Raw genomic sequence first — 21459 nt, 5'->3', positions numbered from 1 at the left:
TCACTGCGTAAGAAACCTCTCTTCTACGTACCCAGGTTACATACTAGACATTTCAAGGACAAGAAGATATTACAAACTATTATTATTTCCTATCCCATCTAAAAGCACTGTCCCCATTCACAACTTACCCAGATTATGTTTTTAAATGTCAGGCTATTATTCACACACCCATCCAACTTGGAGAACGACCAATGGGAACCCTCTACAGCTTAATTAGCAGATTTTGAAAAATGCTAATGATTAGCAGATCTTGAAAAATGCTAAATAATAATAGCTAACCACGTTAACCACATTTCATAGAGCTGTTGTTGTTGTTGTACCTTATGAAGGGCAGAGTGCGAAAGCTTTAGGTACCTCCAATAGTAGGGCTCGACCGATGGCATTTTTTGGCTGATGGGCCGATGCCGATTGTTGGCCGATTGTTCAAAGATGGCCGATGGCCGATGGCCGACTGTTTTCCTCCAAATGGCCGATTGCCAATGGCCGATGGCCGATGCCGTTGGCCGATGGCAAAAAAAAAAAAAAAAAAAAAATCAAACAGAAATAAATTGATAAAATTGTCAGGGATTTAAAAGATCGTTGATTCATTTCACTTTACTTCCGTTCTACGAATAAGGAATTGTAATCAGAAAAAAAAATCAGATTTTGACCTAAATTTCTATTTTACGATCACCCAATTTAAACTTCACAAGTTTTTTCGGCACATCTGCTGTACATGCTTATGTACCTAAGAACATATAGATGACCGAAATATCCATTTTGAACGCTTCCTCAGTTAATTATCGCAAATTCTCTAGTGATGTCTTCATGCGCGTAAACTTGCGTCACTCAAAAACTTTATGAAATAGTAAGTTGAAAACTCATATGTACGTATTATGATCTAAAAGTCAGAGGACAAGTTGTATAAAACCTTACCCTGAATAGTTCACATTACCGAAGCACATCGATCTACAAAGTAGTTACCTATATATATACAAATTGAACATATAACTAAGGGTTCAAAAAAAGATTGTAATGATGTATGGATTTAGGAACACTAAGCATAGTTAAAAAACATTAAACTATGTTGTTTAATCATTCCCAAAAAAAAAATAATAATAATAATAATAATAATAATAATAATAATAATAATAAAACAATGAAACCTTCAACAAATTACGCAATTAAAGTGGAAAGATTGCACGTAGACATTTTTTAGTCATCAAATTAAACAAAAAAGGTAACAGATAAATTACAATATTAAGTCATAATAGGAATATTTTTATACTTATTTAAAATTTATGAATAGAAAATTTTGCATTTTTCAGAAAACTAAAACAGTGACAAAAATTTTGCTGAAAAAGAAAAAACCATGAAAAGAGCGAGGTTCTTAAAACGCAGCTACAATAAACAAACTCAATATTTACACCAAGTTAATAACTGAATACATATACTACTTGATCTGTTGTTTGCACACATAATATTAAACGATTTGATTGTTAATTCTTTTATGATGCTTTACAAACATGTTCAAATTAAATTGTTCAATCTTCTTCTATCTTCTATACATATAATAAAATAAGATGTTTGTGTGTGTGTGTGTGTGGCGCGCATCCCGGGAAAACGGTAAGGCCTAGAAAGATGAAATTTGGTATACAGGTGTAATTTTTGCTGAAGTTGTGCACCTCGGGCTTCGATTTCTGATATTTTAATTAGAAACGAGCTGATGTGTGCATCACATGACTTCCTTTTACACCAATTTAATGCTATTTCCCTATTATTACAATTTTAATGGGATTCTCTCTCTACACTGTTATAACCAGAGGTTCCAGACGAGTGAATATATTCCCCCTAAGGTGAAAGCATGAGGCCCAAGGGTGCAATACTAGCCAGGAAGTAGAGCAGGGGTGCGAAAACAGCAGACAATCGTAGACAGGGGTGCCAAAACAGCAAGCAATCGCAAAATGACTTGCTAGCGCATGCGCTTCCGGCATATATTCACCATTCAACCACTTCAATATGGCGGTCGAATGATAGGTTGCATCTAAGCGTGGCTTCTATGTCTTTCACATTGAATGAAGTACACTATTGGATTAAATCTCAACTTTTCTAGGATAATTCTTTAAAATAACAAGTAAGTACAGCTTTTGATCACTTCGTAGCTTTTAGGGCTTTCAAACATAGTTAAAAGTACGTTTAATGCTTTTTAGTTACCGTTAGTCCGTTACGATATCGTAGTACCGTTAGTTGTTGCTTTTCAGTTGACCGTTACTGTCGTGAAATTTCCATCATTAAAAACGCTACTAAATATATCTATCATTATTTTCTTGAGTACTCGATAAGCAACATTTAATCACCAAAATAATAACCGCAATTTATCACTAATCAACAAGTGAGAACCTAAATAAAATGATTCTTGTGCTTCGTAGATTACTACACAACAGCGAGTGCAAAAAATAAAAAGGAAATCTCTCTCCGTCTAGCTTTTTTTTTCTTTTTCGTTCAAGTGTTTGAATCATTTCCTGTTAGCGTATAATGTTTCGTTAGCGTTAGGAATTTCTTATTTCTTTAGGTTTTTCAACTGTCGAAAAATTTCATATGCATTTTATTTTATTGTTACTCTTGATTGAAATTTTTAACGTTCGAGAAAGGATTTTGTTTTTCCGTGACTTTAATATCCCAGAATATTTTTGGCTCTTCATGTAAATAATTCCATAAGTACATCTACACTTTACTTTCGGTGCGGTTATTTCTCACAAATAATCATTAACTTAACTATGATTATTGAAATAATTACTCGTCTTTAACTTTAAATATATTTGTGACAATTCTTGGATACCAAATAAAGTCTGTAGATATTTATTGTTTTATTCATTTTTAATATTACTTTGCAAAAAAAAAAAAAAAAAAAAGAAAAAACTTATCAGTGCGCAGAGTTTTTTCACAAGTTTTTTTACCGCCCCGAGAGCTATTATAATTATTATTATTTATTTTTTAGAAAAGGATAAAATTTCACAGGTCCGCAATGTTTTTCATTTGCTTTTACCGACCCGTGGGTCAAAAGAGGTTGAGAAACATTGATGTAGAGAACGATCAGATGAATTAAAGCAATGAGCACTCCTTAACTATGTTGAAAACTCTGAAATATGATCAAATGCTGTAATTACAAGTTTTAATCATTTCCAGTACTGAATTCATGCAATGTGAAAAGTGTGCAAAACGTAGACTATCATGAATCAAAACAAAACTATTAAAAAAAAAACACAATTATATTCAAAAAAAGCACACAATACGGAGGAGGGGGGGAGGAGGATCTACAGTAAGGGTGCCATTTCTCTCTCCGTAGGTTCATTCTTTTCACCCCGGCTGCCTACTTTTTGAAAGGTGCCTGTTTTTCACCCTAGTTAGAGGTGCAATTTCGGCTCCGTATTGGGTGCCGCTGGTGAACAAGCGTTTCACCCCTGAAAGGTGCCGAATGCAACCTGTAGTTTTAACAGTGTAACTCTTTAAATATCACTAGCAATGGCCACATTGAAAGCAGATTTAAAAAAAAAAAAAAAAATCGCCAAATTTTTCGCCAAGTTGGCGACAAAACTTGGCAACCAAAAGACTGGCGATATATCGCCAAGTGACCGCCAAATTATAACACCACTTGAGTTTGCATCGAAATTAACAATGATTTCCCCCCAAAAAGGTGCAAAAGACCCCTTTAGAAACACCCGAGTGCAACCAAAATAGGAGGTGCACAACTAGACCCCACTACGAGTCTATGTACCAAATTTCAACTTTCTAGGACATACCATTTTTGAGTTATGCGAGATACATACGCACATACGCACATACACACATACGCACATACATACAGACGTCACGAGAAAAGTCGTTGTAATTACCTCGGTGATGGTCAAAATGGATATTTCGCGTGTCTATACATTCTTAGGCACTTTTCCGCATGTGGTCGAATCGAAAAAAAAACTCAACATTCATTTGGTGGTGAGCAAAATGGAAATTAAGGGCGATTTTTGAGTGAAATTTTTTTCGCGAATACAATACTTCCTTTTTTACTTCCTTTTACAAAAAAGGAAGTATTGTATTCGCGAAAAAATTTTCACCCAAAAATCGCCCTTAATTTCCATTTTGCTCACCCCCAAATGAATGTTGAGTTTTTTTTCGATTCGACCACATGCGGAAAAGTGCCTAAGAATGTATAGACACGCGAAATATCCATTTTGACCATCACCGAGGTAATTACAACGACTTTTCTCGTGACGTCTGTATGTATGTGCGTATGTGTGTATGTGCGTATGTGCGTATGTGCGTATGTATCTCGCATAACTCAAAAATGGTATGTCCTAGAAAGTTGAAATTTGGTACATAGGGCCTCATGCAAGTGAAACGTTTGCGGGTTGCGCTGCCGCAATTGACGTCATCTGCGATTTGTGCCATGCAAGTTGTAACAAATTCAGCCTGCGTGGCCGCAAGTTGCAACTCAACTCTGTGGCGAGAAAAATCTCCCCACAAACATTTGCGAGCGGTATTAATGGCGGACGCGGTGCTGCTAATAAGACGTCGTCGACGTCGAATGATTCGATTGAACCGTTATTGGAGTCTAAAAGATGTGAGTGATCCATTTCGAATGAGAAGTAAAGCTTTTGTTAGGAGATTTCGATTGTCGAAACAAACAGCGTGGAATCTGTGCGGGGAACTAAAGGTTGTACTTCTAAGAAGGAACCTCTTGCATCTGAATGGATATCCCTTGGAGTTACAAGTAAGTACAATTCTGTTTTCCTTTAGCATTACCAATGTCTATAATTCAACTCTTTTGTTCTGAACTATGAATTGCTGTATACATTGCCAGCGATCGCGATACCGATCACTTGTTGTTACCAAAAAAAGTCAGCATTAAACACTAGATCAACAATTGTTGTTTGCAACAAATTTGTAAAATGTCAACAAACGGTACTGATGAAGATCGTTCGAGCTGTTGTTGGCTGAATGATGTGCTCCATTCTATTTACGTCTTCACTGCTGGAAAACTGCCATCTCAATTTTACATACAATGTTAAAATATCTTACTTCGCATGTCTCACCTTCCGAGAAGGTTCTAAGCTTGAACATGTACTATTTATCTAATTCCAATGTGTACTGCATTGTTACTTAAATTTGTCTAGTGCTTCTTTAAAATCAGTATATCTAATGACGGTCTATAGCACTGGCATACAAATACAGCATCTGATATTGAAATCCCATCATGATTTACTTCTAGGGGTTACATTTGTACTTCAAGCTTTGTAATGAAAGTTTAATTTGTTTAAATGGACATTTCACTGTATAGGTATTCACTGTGACAAGAAACTTATCAAATGTTTTAATACATTTGATAAGACTATTAAAAAAAATACTTACCAACTGAAATGCTAAAAATTTTTTCGGTTTTAAATGTATTTCCTGTTCATACAAAAACTTTATGTAAGAAAATTGTTTGAGTCTTAGCAGTGAAAGAAATACTTACGAAACACATTATCTCGCTCGTTTGAAAGAAGTGGTCCACAATACAAAATTCTTAGTTGTCTTTTTTATTCGCTTAAAGGCCTTTAAAGGACATTATTGTCTTTGGAAAAAAAATGACAGATTTTTTTGTTGAATATTAACCACTGGAGAGCTGAGCAAACTTACTTTTCTTAATCTTTTCTGAATTGTTTAACTTCAAACACTTCTCCTGTAAAATTTCATTCCTTCGTCTTGTGGAACTCTTCTTCCAAATAAGTCATATAAACAGTTCTGTTTGTATTCTAGATTTTAAGCAGCGAAATAAACTCAGTTTTTTTTTTTTTTTTTTTCAATTTTAGGTTCTGAATACTCTTCGCATCCTTGGAAGTGGAAGCTTTCAAACTGTTGCAGCTGATGGTGTCCTCGCCGAAATAGATCAGTCGACTGTATCTCGGCACATGAAGAGAATTTTGGATTGCATCATTGATTTAAGGAGAACACACATCACTTTTCCAGTTGGAAATGATATTCCATTGGCGACTGCAGCATTCTATGATGACCTTTCGTTCCCTAATACAATAGGAGCGATTGATTGCACACATGTCCGTATTGAGCGCCCACCAAATAATGAGTGGTTCGTGTACCTCAACAGACATGCGCACTTCACGATAAATGTTCAGATGGTAAGATTGTTAAAACATTTTTCGCTTCAATTAACTTTGCTTTGAATTTATTCCTGCATGCTTTTATAACAAACCAGCAGACCCAGGCCTTGTTCAGGTAGAAAATCTTAATAAGACTTAATAATCTTAAATTCATATTAGGCCTGTACTGTTTATTTTAAAATATTTTGGCAAGCATGCCATCAGCAGCCACACTTTAAAAGCATGGTATTCAACACAGATAATATATAGCCCATGTCACACTGAAGTTATATAGATTTCAAATATCAAAAGAATTTTTCAAATAGGTGCAGTACTTCTGAAGATTACTTGGAGCATATAAACATACAAAATCCACTCTATCTCTCTCTTTTTATACATTTGTGTAGATGTATTGGTTTGAAGTTATTCTGGTTCAAAAAATATCCTATGAAGTTACTACATATCGAAAAAAACAGTGTGAGGGCCAGTTGCCACCCCGCCGGATGCAGTAAAATCAGCAAACAAATTCTGACGTGGTGCAAATATTGGCCAACAAAAAATCTCAACATTTTTCAGAAAAGCATTTTTGCTCCATCTGCTTAATGCAGAAGAGATAGTTAAAAATTCTGCAGTTAAAATTGATTTGGAGATGCTGCCTGCCGTGCAAAATGCACCTTGTGGAATGAAAATGAAATGCAATATGTATTGTTACTTATTCAATAGGGACATTTCCAAAAACGTCAAGTTCTTTTAGAAGCTAACATCCATATACTGTCTCTTTAATCACAAAACTTTTTTTTTTCTTACATTTTTGTAATTTTTTAAAAATGGATTACTAGTTTTGAAACGTTACTACTCCAAAAAAAAACTGCATTTTTCAAGTAAATAACATTGCATTGTATATTTATTTACATTATTACTTTGTTTGCCAATTAAAATTTTTGAAAGAAAAACATTCACCATTACAATTTTTTAGAATTAATACTTCGTGAAAACTTTAATACATTTGGCTAAGGTTTTTGAAATTTGGATAACTTACTGACTAACAGTTTGAAATCCCTAGCACTTGCCCTAGGCATGGATTTAGCAGTGTAAAATGCAGTTATAGGTATAAGTATGCAATTTCTTTTAAACGAAATTTTATGTTACAGGTTGCAAATTCCAAGATGAAATTTCTGGATGTGGTAGCAAGGTGGCCGGGCAGCAGCCACGACTCCTTCATCTGGAAGATGAGTAATTTGAGAACTATATTTGCTGGAAACACAATTCCTAGCCGGACTTTTCTTTTGGGTGATAGCGGCTACCCATTAGAGCCTTGGCTGATGATCCCATATGCCCCCTCAAATGTTGCCCGAGAGCAAGTGTACAACAAAAAGCACAAAAAGGCCAGAAATGTTGTGGAGCGGGCATTTGGTCTTTTAAAAAATCGATTCAGATGCCTGCACTCATCGGGAGGAATTTTAATGTACACTCCTGCAAAAGTGTGTCGTATTATTATGGCTTGTGCAGTTTTGCACAATATGTGTATAACACAAAACGACCACTGGGATGATGACAGTCCAGATCCAAAAGATGTTTCAGAGGAGGAAGATGATATCGATCGAAGTTGGGGAACCGATGGTACATCTTTGCATGATCTTGGAAGTATGTACAGAGATGAATTGGCAATTCATTTTAGCCGCACTGGGCATTAATGCTTTTATGATGTTTTTTTTTTTTTTTAAGAACGAATGATTTTATATTCACTAGGGTCTGGTGTTTTTCTTTTTCAATAAGATAATTTTGTTTTGAATCATATATTTTTTTTAAATTTTCAAACTGACTAGTAAGGTATTACAAATAAATTATGCTACATTAAAAAATATGCAGGATTTTTTTCAAATAAATAAAAAAAAAAGCATTTCAATCTTATTTCATGCTATTAATTATTTTTCAAAGGTATATAAAGATAAACTTATTTGTACATGAATGATCCAAATCATTCCAGAAATAACCAGAAATCCAGGAATAATCGTACAGTCAAACCTGCCTATCCAGGCCTAGGAACAAGTCTCTTTTCTTTCTATTCGTCTCGCTTTAAGTCTGTCAGTTAAGTATTTTATTTTCGTGTGGAAATTTTAAAAACCTTTTTTTTTAGTTTGTTGAGCCCACTTTTAGTGTCCTTTTCTAACGGTTTTCAATTTTCAGAAGATCCTTCTGAAAACGCGTATGATATTTGACCAATCAGTTTCATGACAAAGTTGACAAAAATGAAGTATATGCTAAAAATCGCAACGTTTGTGTTTGTTGACTGTTATTGTCCTAAAAATTTGGTACAAATCAGTCCCACAATTTTCTTCATCTCACTCCTGGCATATGGTACTTGTAGTAAGTTTTTATTTATTTTTTATTTATTTATTTATTTATTTATTTTTTGTGGCCTGCAGAATTTGTAAGGAATTAAGTTGCTGATTTTTTTAAAATCTATTTTAACATTGAAACGAAATTTATTGTTTAAAATACTTTAAAATCAAGTGTAAGAAAAAGCATATAATTGGACACATGGTTCACAAGAAATAGCTTGTTGCGTGTTTTTGGAATTATGGGAATAATTTCATTGCATCATGGCTTGAAATGGCTTTTTGATAATTGTTTTTATTACTTATTTCATTTCCACTTGAATTATTAGTAGTTACATTGTATTTTATAATTTCAAAAAGATTTTTTTTAAGCGATACCTTACCACTGTAATAAAAAGAATGAAATAATCCTCGAAAAAATTGTTTTGATCTAGCTTTGTCTGTAATTTGAATGTTTTTGTTGTCTCTCTTTTTATAATTATAAATCTCTTTTCTCTACATTATGGATCATCCGTCTTGTTCTGAGGCCTAATCTCAAAAACATCCCTATTTTGAGTGACTTTTACTTTCCAGTCAATGAAAAGCCTTCGTTTTTAAACCTCTTTATCTTGGATTTTTTCCTCTATTCCTTCGAAGTCTTGAGATAGGATTGACTACCTTCTTGGGCAGGGTTGAAAGTTTTCAATATTATGGCAGATTTTAGCTTATAAACCAGAATGATATAGCATAAATTAAGTTAATCTAATGAATAGTGAATGGGTGAAATTTGATAAAACTCCCAAGTGGTTTTTTATTTATTTATTTATTTGCTTCTTACAGTTATTCAAGAGAAGTCTGTAAATAATGATACATTAATTTTTGTTGAATCACACACGTTATTTTTTCTCTAGTATCCATCAAAAAAGATTTTAATAGTTTTTTTTTTTTTTTTTAACCAACAAACCCTGTTTTTACCATTATATTTATGTCTTAATTTGTTTCATACTTTGTGCCTTCCTATTTGAAATAAAAACTTTTTCCATTATTATTCCTTTGTTTTATTCACTCACAATATAAACATTGCTCATTAAAGTCTTAAAGTGCAAAATTGATTCTGTCAATGAATGAATAGCATATTTTGCTGACGCACATTCATACTTGTCTGTGATGTACCATAATATATAAGGAGAACCAAACTAATATTTTAGTGTGACCTTCTATAACTACATACAGAGCAAAATTGTGCCATTTTTATTAAATCAATAGTTAATAAGTCTTTTCATAAATTTTGAGTTGTATCACTTCCCTGGTGTGAGGTATTTTCCCAATTTTAGTTCTGTGCACAGTTAAATAGAAGTCATAAGCTGAACTACTTAAACCATGACAACAAAAGTCGACATTCTGTACTCTAGAAAAAACCTTTCGTGTACATTCAAAATGCAACATGAGGTTCTAATTTCATTCTAAGGTTAAGTTATTTTCCTTAAGGTAATTGTAATAGGCTATGTCCCTGCTGAAAGTTTTTATAGTGAATTCAGGGAGACTTGTTTCAGTTCTCGCTGAATTCGTTTCAGTGGAATGATGAAATATAAACTACTGAATTGAAAAGAGTAAAATCTTTTGTTACTACCCTACCCAATTTTTCTTCCTCAGTATAAGTTTCAACCTCATACAGTATATCTCTATTTTCAACATACATAGGACCAAAAATGGTTCAGATCATGGATGGAGACTGTTTAATGCATATTTATCTGCCTGGACCACCAAAATGTGTTCACATTAGTCGACTGTCTAGGTCATTTGTATAACATCGATAATTTCCAACACAAGCTTTTCTGTATAAAAATTCTCATGGCACCTTTGGTGTTAAAATATTTATTTACACATTCAGACATGAGATTGCCAAAAATGAAAATTAGAATGCAAGACACATTTAAAAGTATTTGAATAAAAAAAGAACAAATGCTGAAGAAATTTATATTCTCATCAAAAGTCATACTATTACAAGAAACCGAGGCTTCGCCGATATATATCCAATATTTATTTTGAAAATATTGTGATATTTTCAATATATATATTTTGAGGAACCAATTTTGCAATATAAAGATCATAGATAAAGATAAATCTATTACTCATTTATTACTAAAAAGTCAAAAATAAAACATGTTTAATAGCATATAAATGTGATAAAAATAATATAATATTCCTTCTTTATTTTTTTATCATAAAATTATTAGATGCATCATGAATAAAAATAAGTACAAAAAATAATGAATATAAATAATGAAAGAAAATTTTTTTACAGTTGATGCACTATAATAAACAAAAAAAGAAAAGAAACGACAGTGATTTGAACGGGGCTGTCAGAACCACAAAAATAGAGGAAAAATTAATAAAAGAACAAAAACATCAAGCCTTAACATTCATTACTTTGAATCAATTACTCAGAACTTTGCAATTCCATCCCGAGACATTTTGCTAGCATATTAGCAACAACAGCCTGATTGTTCATAATGGAATGTAGGCTCTTTAATCCCTCTTTCTGCAGCTCAACCAATACTTCTAAACTCGCATTCATTTTTTTCATGGTTTCCTTAATTTCTCTTTGGGTGTTAATAATTTCATTTTCCTCTTCATCATCTGAGCTCCAGGCTTCGGCCCTTTTTCTACGTCTGTGCTCTTGCACACGCCGTGTTGAAGATCCTGAATAAAATACAAAAAATCTATTACTTCATATAAAATAGTTCTTTAAAAAAAACGGCACTTGAGTGAGAGTTGAATAATGAACCATTTTCCTTGAGATGAGCTTTCAAATAGTAAAATATTCAAGAGGATAAAAAACAATCAAGTATACCTAATGCTGCTGTGATATTTATAAGTTTTTTCCTATTACATGGCCCTCACAAAGGTGGGGCTGAGTGTACTATTGGTCAGAAACTGGGACAGGCCCGGCTCCTGGGTAGGCAACCTGTGCCACTGCCTACGGCAGATCTTAAGGGTGGCAAATTTCATGATGGCAAAACGACAACTACATTTTTAAATACTTAAAACAAAAATAAATGACTTCATTCATTTCATTTTTTAAAGTAATTAAACTTCCAAACCTTTCGTTTTTTTTTTTAAATATAGGTATGCCAGTTTATAAAATCAGCTGTTGTATAAAATCAAATGTTCTGAGAATGAATGTGATTATAACAACCGGCTGTCACCGTATTATAACTAGTGTTTATGTGGTAGATAAACTAACTATGGTATTAGTAGGTTAACCAAACATATTATTAGTAACAATGTTTAAATCTAATTTTCTTGGTTTCTATTTGAATTACGTCATCATTAATAAAACCATGAAATTATGCATTACTTCTTGAGATTGCAATAAGGAGGCCATGTCACTGGTCTTGGGACCAGGGCCTATAAACAACTGGGGAAATATGACAAGCTGTAATGTATCATTAAAAATTATAATTTGCCAACATGAGAAACTTTTGAGTCAGAAATTTTAACTAATTGTATGCAACATAAAAATGATAGAATTTAATTTAATATGCTGTGAAATCTCATAATGTGAATGTATCAGCACAACAAATTATTCAATATCATTATTAGTGAAAAACAATTTAATACAGAAATGAAAAATTGTGTCATTTATTGCATTTGAATCATTGAAATGTTTTAAATTTTCAAATCTCTCATATTACCTGAACCTGAATTTCCTATTTTTCTTTTTGTGCCTTGTGGTGTCGTTCCAGCTGTTCTAAGTGTTGCTTGAGATCCTTTAGGTGTTGATTGAACTGCAAGGGAGGGAAAACATAAAATTAACTTTAAGGAGAAAGGAAACATGTTTTCAACAATGATATACATGTGAAACAGTTAAGAGGTTTTTTAAGTTTCCACTCATGAAGTTCTCATTTGTAACATTTGAATAATATTACCTGTTACAAGCTCTGCTTGGCCCACAGCTCTAGTAGGAGGCATCGTGGTTCCGGCAAAGGTCTCCACATGACGGTTGGCTCCTATGACTCTACCAAGGGCCACTGAGGGTCCAGCAAGGGGCTCCAACACAGTAATGGGATGTGAGGTTTCATCATGTGCCATCGAGAGCCCGGCAAAACTGTCATCTTCGGCAATGTTGATCTCCTCCGACTCAGGGTTCTAAAATCGAAAGAAATTCAATAAATTATTTCTGCTCATCGCCAATAAAGCAAGGAAAACTGTTTGCTAAATCAACTGGAATCACAAGTTATAAGTTTATTTTAATTAGTTTTTTAAATAATAACTTAGCAAATATGGGGGAAAATGACTCGGCTCCAGAGATTGCCGCTCTTTGGTTTGGTTTTAACCAGTGGTAGGAACCAGGGGCATACACAGAAATTTTAGGGCCCGTCACAAATGACTTTTTCACCCCCCCCCCTGTATTGTTTATCCCTATATTTCATACCTAATTTTTAAAACATTGGGCCTCCTTCAGCCTCAGGCCAACTGGTGTCCCTTCTCCCTTCCTGGTGGGAAGTAGCGATGCTACTTTAGTTGTTACGTCTTTTAGTAGTTCGTAGTGTAGTACTTTGTGTGTAGTGTTAGTAGCGATTTTTAGAAATAACTTAAAAATCAAGTTTAAAAAAAGGAAGAAACAAGGTTCAATTTAAAGGAATCTGACCGATGCAGGTCTTCAAGAGATGCAATTAGAAATAAGACGTATAAAAATTCGAGCTGAGCTCCGACGTTTTTGACGCAGTACATTTTGTTGGACGCCATCATTATTATATATATTTTTTTTATTATAATTATCATGTTTTACTAATATTAGCATTGAATAGAGCATGGCTAATAAAGAAAACAATAAGTGATAAATCTACTAATTTAGTAGCACGTTTGTTTTCTGGATAGAATATCCCGCGGATAAAGGTTTTAGATTTTAATAGGATTCTTTTCCAAATATTCACCAAATATAAAAGCATAAATGTTATAGAAAAGGATGACATGAAACTGCTTTGGTAGGCTTACAATAAATATTGGTATAGAACAATATGAAACTGGGGGGTATTGTGGAGGTATACTTCGGATAGCTTACCAATTAATATTTAATTAATAATACTACAGTCAAACTCCGTTGACGTGAACTCGCTTTGTGCGAATGAAATGCCACTCCCCGCTAGATAAAGCTACAAATTATTGTTAAATGAATCGCTTAACACAAAGAGGATTTAGAAAAAATTCCCGCATAAAACAAAGAAAATTTTTAGGTATTAAATAAAGAAGGGAGAAGAAAAAAAGACCCCATCCTTTTACATGAAATTCCATACTTTTGAAAGTAGAAAGATCTGCACTTGGACACAAGTGACATGGATGGGAGCGAGAAAATTTCTCTCCTTGTTGTCTGTTGTAGGAAAATCGCGAAAATCTTGTTGCTTCAAGAAAATACGAACTTTAGCTAAAGACTATACTTACACTAAAAAAGCTTGGATTAACAACGAAATCTTCAAGTGGCTGATACACCTACATTTAAAATTTCATCGTAAAAAAAAAAAAAAAATTGTCTGATTCTGGACAACTGTTCTGCCCATGTAGAGGTTTGAAATCTAAAAGCGGTAAATTGTGTCGACTTACCCCCCCCCCCCAAGACTGCAGCAAAAATCCAGTTTTTTGATCAGATGTTTGAAAATGCAGTCGTAGAGAAATGCCCCAAATAGCCATTGCCTGTTTCGAATTACTTGCGTTTCTTACTTAAATTATAAATGTAAATGCTTGTGTGTACATTTTTGTACAAATGTACTTTGGTTCCTATGTTCTCTGAGTCCCAAAAACAAAAAAAAATTGTCTGCTCACACAAAATCCGGTAAACGTCGAAATCGGTTAACACGAAATATTTTGGCGTACCCTTCGAATTCCTGCTAACGTACCCTTCGAATTCGTGTTAACGAGGTTTGACTGTTATACCATTTAGGATATTTTTCATGCTATTTAATTTTGCTTCATTAGCGATAGATTATTGATGTAGTAACATAACAAAAGTCAACAATTAAGCATTTTTGAGAATTATTTAGTAGGTAGCTTAATTAACTTGTTCATACAAAATTTCAGTTCTAAAAATTTATATCCAAATCTATGAATGAATTAATACAGTACTTACGTATGAGGTATCCATGTCTTCTCCGACGATGCCATTTATATAGGTGCCTCCTACCAAGAAGAGAACTCTCTCTTCTAGAGGTGTCATTTGGATTATGGGCCCCCGGCCCCCACCAGTCTTCGTTCTTTCCTCTCGCATTTTTACGGCTTTGCACCGAATCCTGTACTTTAAGTCCCCCCATTTGTTTTTGACTGGCTCCCAGGTTCTCACAACTCCCATGGCACGAGAGGATACAACTTGTGCGACTTCTCGCCACGCTTTCCGCTGGTCCGAAATTGTCTCACATTGTGGGCCAAGTTCTCCCGACACCAAATATTTTCTTTCCTCTAAGTTTTTCGCCAACTTGGCGACGATTTTTTTTTTTTTTTGTGCTTCTTATAAATTAATTGTTCTCCTGCCAAATATACCTAGCCATTCCTGATTTGTTATTTTATAAGAATGAGATTAAAAAAACATATATTCAGCTCAGTGGTGACTCTTTTTTACTTCCTTTTACAAAAAAGGAAGTATTGTATTCGCGAAAAAATGTTCACTCAAAAATCGGCCTTAATTTCCATTTTGCTCACCCCCAAATGAATGCTGAGTTTTTTTTTTCGACCCGACCACACGTACCTAAGAACGTATAGACGCTCGAAATATCCATTTTGAAGTTTCCCGAGTTAATTACAACGAGTTTTCTCGTGACGTCTGTATGTACGTATGTGCGTATGTATGTCGCATAACTCAAGAACGTAATGTCCTAGAAAGTTGAAATTTGGTACGTAGACTCCTAGTGAGGTTTAGTTGTGCACCTCCTTTTTACTTCCTTTTACAAAAAAGGAAGTATTGTATTCGCGAAAAAATTTTCACTCAAAAATCGCCCTTAATTTCCATTTTGCTCACCCCCAAATGAATGTTGAGTTTTTTTTTCGATTCGACCACATGCGGAAAAGTGCCTAAGAATGTATAGACACGCGAAATATCCATTTTGACCATCACCGAGGTAATTACAACGACTTTTCTCGTGACGTCTGTATGTATGTGCGTATGTGCGTATGTATCTCGCATAACTCAAAAATGGTATGTCCTAGAAAGTTGAAATTTGGTACATAGACTCGTAGTGGGGTCTAGTTGTGCACCTCCCCTTTTGGTTGCTTTCGGATGTTCCTAAGGGGGTCTTTTGCACCTTTTTGGGGGGAAATCATTGTTAATATCAATGCAAACTTAAGTGGTGTTATAATTTGGTAAACACTTGGTGACGTATCGCCAAGCTTTTGGTCGCCAAGTTTTTTCGCCAACTTGGCGACGATTTTTTTTTTTTTTTGTGCTTCTTATAAATTAATTGTTCTCCTGCCAAATATACCTAGCCATTCCTGATTTGTTATTTTATAAGAATGAGATTAAAAAAACATATTCAGCTCAGTGGTGACTCTTTTTTACTTCCTTTTACAAAAAAGGAAGTATTGTATTCGCGAAAAAATGTTCACTCAAAAATCGGCCTTAATTTCCATTTTGCTCACCCCCAAATGAATGCTGAGTTTTTTTTTTCGACCCGACCACACGTACATATGTACCTAAGAACGTATAGACGCTCGAAATATCCATTTTGAAGTTTCCCGAGTTAATTACAACGAGTTTTCTCGTGACGTCTGTATGTACGTATGTGCGTATGTATGTCGCATAACTCAAGAACGTAATGTCCTAGAAAGTTGAAATTTGGTACGTAGACTCCTAATGAGGTTTAGTTGTGCACCTCCTTTTTACTTCCTTTTACAAAAAAGGAAGTATTGTATTCGCGAAAAAATTTTCACTCAAAAATCGCCCTTAATTTCCATTTTGCTCACCCCCAAATGAATGTTGAGTTTTTTTTTCGATTCGACCACATGCGGAAAAGTGCCTAAGAATGTATAGACACGCGAAATATCCATTTTGACCATCACCGAGGTAATTACAACGACTTTTCTCGTGACGTCTGTATGTATGTGCGTATGTGCGTATGTGCGTATGTATCTCGCATAACTCAAAAATGGTATGTCCTAGAAAGTTGAAATTTGGTACATAGACTCGTAGTGGGGTCTAGTTGTGCACCTCCCCTTTTGGTTGCTTTCGGATGTTCCTAAGGGGGTCTTTTGCACCTTTTTGGGGGGAAATCATTGTTAATATCAATGCAAACTTAAGTGGTGTTATAATTTGGTAAACACTTGGTGACGTATCGCCAAGCTTTTGGTCGCCAAGTTTTTTCGCCAACTTGGCGACAATTTTTTTTTTTTTTTTTGTGCTTCTTATAAATTAATTGTTCTCCTGCCAAATATACCTAGCCATTCCTGATTTGTTATTTTATAAGAATGAGATTAAAAAAACATATATTCAGCTCAGTGGTGACTCTTTTTTACTTCCTTTTACAAAAAAGGAAGTATTGTATTCGCGAAAAAATGTTCACTCAAAAATCGGCCTTAATTTCCATTTTGCTCACCCCCAAATGAATGCTGAGTTTTTTTTTTCGACCCGACCACACGTACATATGTACCTAAGAACGTATAGACGCTCGAAATATCCATTTTGAAGTTTCCCGAGTTAATTACAACGAGTTTTCTCGTGACGTCTGTATGTACGTATGTGCGTATGTATGTCGCATAACTCAAGAACGTAATGTCCTAGAAAGTTGAAATTTGGTACGTAGACTCCTAGTGAGGTTTAGTTGTGCACCTCCTTTTTTGGTTGCATTCGGGTGTTTCTAACGGGGACTTTTGCCCCTTTTTGGGGGGAATTCATTGTTAATTTCGATGCAAACTCAAGTGGTGTTACAATTTGGCGGACACTTGGCGATATATCGCCAGTCTTTTGGTAGCCGTTTTGTTGCCAAATTTTTTCGCCAACTTGGCGACAAATTTGGCTATTTTTTTTAAAATCTGGTTTTAATGTAGCCATTGTTGGTGATATTTAGAGAGTTAGAGAGAGAATCACATTAAAATTGCAATAATAGAGAAATAACATTAAATTGGTGTAAAAGGAAGTCATGTGATGCACACATCAGCTCGTTGTAAAAGGAAGTAAAAAAGTTATTTAATGTTTTATGTGATTTTTAGCACTTTTTAGTACTTTTAACCTCACAGACAACGAACCAATCGCGCCAGACAAATATTTTTGGTACTATAGTGTCGGAAATTTAATTTTAAATATGATGAACAAAAAAATTTTGAAGATAGAGCAATTTTTGTATTTTTTATGAATTTTTGAAAAAACCTTTAATTTGCATGTTTTCCCGTGTTTTACTTTTTTCTAATATCATCCTGCGAGAAGTATCAAAGCCTCATTTCTAAAATTTAAGTTGGTAATAGTAAAAACATTTCGCCATCTTCAAACGAAAAAATTTCTTAAAAATACGCAATAGTTTTTTTTTTTACAATTTTTTTTAATGCTCAACACATCATGTCCTTTCACGCATCAGTCGAAAAAAGCGTTCTTCCATCTTTTATGCCTGTGACGTCACTACTTGGGTTTCGATTCGATATTTACGATGGAATCTTAATCGCAAGCAATGTTAATCTTTTTTTATTTTTTTACCACATAGCTTGCTTCTACATTTTCTGACGTGATGACCACGTGTTTTTTCGGCAGCGCTTGCTTTTTTTCTTTCCTTTTTTTTGTTTTATTTAGAGATTGCATTTATTTCTTTTTCCATCCCCCCCCCCAAGCTGGACCTTTCGCTGTATCTATATTACATTACACTTCATAGTTGTGCGCATTAATTCAGTAAAAACAGCGAGATTTTTTTTATCTTTGTCAAACGCTACTTTTTGCACACTACGGGGAATTTGAGCTTTTTTTTTTTTTTTTGCTCTACTTAAATTAAAAAAAAGCGGTTTTTTGAGTGTTCTTTGTTTTTATTAGGAAATGGGCGAGGAGGTCAAAATAAATAGAGATGGATAAGAAAATGTAGAGATAGATTGTAAAGGTAGATAGCCGCTCAAATTCCCCGTAGTGTGCAAAAAGTAGCGTTTGACAAAGATAAAAAAAATCTCGCTGTTTTTATTGAATTAATGCGCACAACTATGAAATGTAACGTAATATAGATACATCGAAAGGTCCAGCTTGGGGGGGGGGGGTTGGAAAAAGAAATAAATGCAATCCCTAAATAAAACAAAAAAAAAAAGGAAAGAAAAAAAGCAAGCGCTGCCGAAAAAACACGTGGTCATCACGTCAAAAAATGTAGAAGTAAGCTATATAGTAAAAAAAAAGATTAACATTGCTTGCGATTAAGATTCCATCGTAAGTATCGAATCGAAACCCAAGTAGTGACGTCACAGGCATAAAAGATTGAAGAACGCTTTTTTCGACTGATGCGTGAAGGGACATGATGTGTTCAGCATTAAAAAAATTGTAAAAAAAAACTATTGCGTATTTTTAAGAACTTTTTCTTTTGAAGAGGGCGAAATGTTTTTACTATTACCAACTTAAATTTCAGAAATGAGGCTTTGATACTTCTCGCAGGATGATATTAGAAAAAAATAAAACCCAGGAAAACATGCAAATTAAAGGTTTTTTCAAAAATTCATAAAAAATACAAAAATTGCTCTAGCTTCAAAAATTTTTTCTTCATCATATTCAAAATTAAATTTCCGACACTATAGTACCAAAATTATTTGTCTGGCGTGATTGGTTCGGGGTCTGTGAGGTTAAAAGTACTAAAAAGTGCTAAAAATCACATAAACCATTAAATAACTTTTTTTCTAATTAAAATATCAAAAATCGAAGCCCGAGGTGCACAACTTCAGAAAAACTACACCTGTATACAAAATTTCATCTTTTTAGGCCTTACCGTTTTCCCGGGATGCGCGCCACACACACACAAACATCTTATTTTATTATATGTACTAGCCGCCTGTGGCGACCAGCTGGTCCGCCTTTTTACGCCATTCGCCTTTTTGTGCCAGGGGAGCCGCCTTCGGCGGCTGCTTAAACAATTTAGCGACGACATTAATCAATGTTTTTCTCTATAAATCAGTATCATCATTCGTTTTTTTATGCCAATGTTGCCGCCTTCGGCGGCTGCTTAAATAAATTTAGTGGCGGTGTCAATCAATCTATATCTATCTATATATTAATAATTTGAATAAAATATTTTCTAGATCTGTCTCCAGTTTCGTCGTTTGGAATATTTTTAAAGGAGGGGGAGGGGAGACACAAACGACGTACTCTTCATGCAAATTTTGCCGAAAAATAACAAAAAGCACTTCCACTTTATGTGAAAGCATTGTTTTTTCATAGTCATGGTGTATGTGGGGGAGGGAGGGGGGCATTGACACCCAATGTGCAAGCACCCACCTATGGCGGCTGTTTGGCTAACTTGTCATTTACCTTTTTACTTCAAGTTTGACGCCTTCGGCGGTTGTTTGAATAAATTTGGCAGCAGTATTAATCAATCCATCTCTATCTTTTTTTTGTGTGTCATTCACATTTTTACGCCAAGATTTTTACGCCAAGATTTGTAAAGGTAGATAGCCGCCTTCGGCGGCTATCTACCTTTACAATCTATCTCTACATTTTCTTATCCATCTCTATTTATTTTGACCTCCTCGCCCATTTCCTAATAAAAACAAAGAACACTCAAAAAACCGCTTTTTTTAATTTAAGTAGAGCAAAAAAAAAAAAAAAGCTCAAATTCCCCGTAGTGTGCAAAAAGTAGCGTTTGACAAAGATAAAAAAAATCTCGCTGTTTTTATTGAATTAATGCGCACAACTATGAAATGTAACGTAATATAGATACATCGAAAGGTCCAGCTTGGGGGGGGGGGGGGTGGAAAAAGAAATAAATGCAATCCCTAAATAAAACAAAAAAAAAAAGGAAAGAAAAAAAGCAAGCGCTGCCGAAAAAACACGTGGTCATCACGTCAAAAAATGTAGAAGTAAGCTATATAGTAAAAAAAAAGATTAACATTGCTTGCGATTAAGATTCCATCGTAAGTATCGAATCGAAACCCAAGTAGTGACGTCACAGGCATAAAAGATTAAAGAACGCTTTTTTCGACTGATGCGTGAAGGGACATGATGTGTTCAGCATTAAAAAAATTGTAAACAAAAACTATTGCGTATTTTTAAGAACTTTTTCTTTTGAAGAGGGCGAAATGTTTTTACTATTACCAACTTAAATTTCAGAAATGAGGCTTTGATACTTCTCGCAGGATGATATTAGAAAAAAATAAAACCCAGGAAAACATGCAAATTAAAGGTTTTTTCAAAAATTCATAAAAAATACAAAAATTGCTCTATCTTCAAAATTTTTTTCTTCATCATATTCAAAATTAAATTTCCGACACTAATAGTACCAAAAATATTTGTCTGGCGTGATTGGTTCGGGGTCTGTGAGGTTAAAAGTACTAAAAAGTGCTAAAAATCACATAAACCATTAAATAACTTTTTTTCTAATCAAAATATCAAAAATCGAAGCCCGAGGTGCACAACTTCAGAAAAACTACACCTGTATACAAAATTTCATCTTTTTAGGCCTTACCGTTTTCCCGGGATGCGCGCCACACACACACAAACATCTTATTTTATTATATGTACTAGCCGCCTGTGGCGACCAGCTGGTCCGCCTTTTTACGCCATTCGCCTTTTTGTGCCAGGGGTGCCGCCTTCGGCGGCTGCTTAAACAATTTAGTGACGACATTAATCAATGTTTTTCTCTATAAATCAGTATCATCATTCGTTTTTTTATGCCAATGTTGCCGCCTTCGGCGGCTGCTTAAATAAATTTAGTGGCGGTGTCAATAAATCTATATCTATCTATATATTAATAATTTGAATAAAATATTTTCTAGATCTGTCTCCAGTTTCGTCGTTTGGAATATTTTTAAAGGAGGGGGAGGGGAGACACAAACGACGTACTCTTCATGCAAATTTTGTCGAAAAATAACAAAAA

At 34.4% G+C, this 21459-nt stretch overlaps 1 protein-coding gene across 1 annotated transcript; it reads left to right on the top strand.

The window, feature by feature from the left end:
* Window positions 1-4519: 4519 nt before the first annotated feature.
* Window positions 4520-7807, top strand: LOC129226900 (putative nuclease HARBI1). The gene is made up of 3 exons (XM_054861529.1): window positions 4520-4747; window positions 5829-6152; window positions 7265-7807. The coding sequence occupies exons 1-3, from the start codon at window positions 4520-4522 to the stop codon at window positions 7805-7807; spliced, it is 1095 nt and encodes a 364-aa protein (XP_054717504.1).
* Window positions 7808-21459: the final 13652 nt, after the last annotated feature.

The sequence above is a fragment of the Uloborus diversus genome, chromosome 7 (assembly GCF_026930045.1).
Source record: "Uloborus diversus isolate 005 chromosome 7, Udiv.v.3.1, whole genome shotgun sequence".
In the NCBI taxonomy this organism is placed as follows: Eukaryota; Metazoa; Arthropoda; class Arachnida; order Araneae; family Uloboridae; genus Uloborus; species Uloborus diversus.
Note: the sequence above shows the minus strand (reverse complement) of the source record. Positions and strands in the feature narration are given on the sequence as shown.

Bases quoted from the DNA above. Each gene is read 5' to 3' on its own strand.
- LOC129226900 (XM_054861529.1), top strand. From the start codon at position 4,520: ATGGCGGACGCGGTGCTGCTAATAAGACGTCGTCGACGTCGAATGATT. The intron at 4,748-5,828 runs GTAAGTACAATT...TTTCAATTTTAG, and splicing joins GATATCCCTTGGAGTTACAA to GTTCTGAATACTCTTCGCAT. The intron at 6,153-7,264 runs GTAAGATTGTTA...TTTATGTTACAG, and splicing joins TCACGATAAATGTTCAGATG to GTTGCAAATTCCAAGATGAA.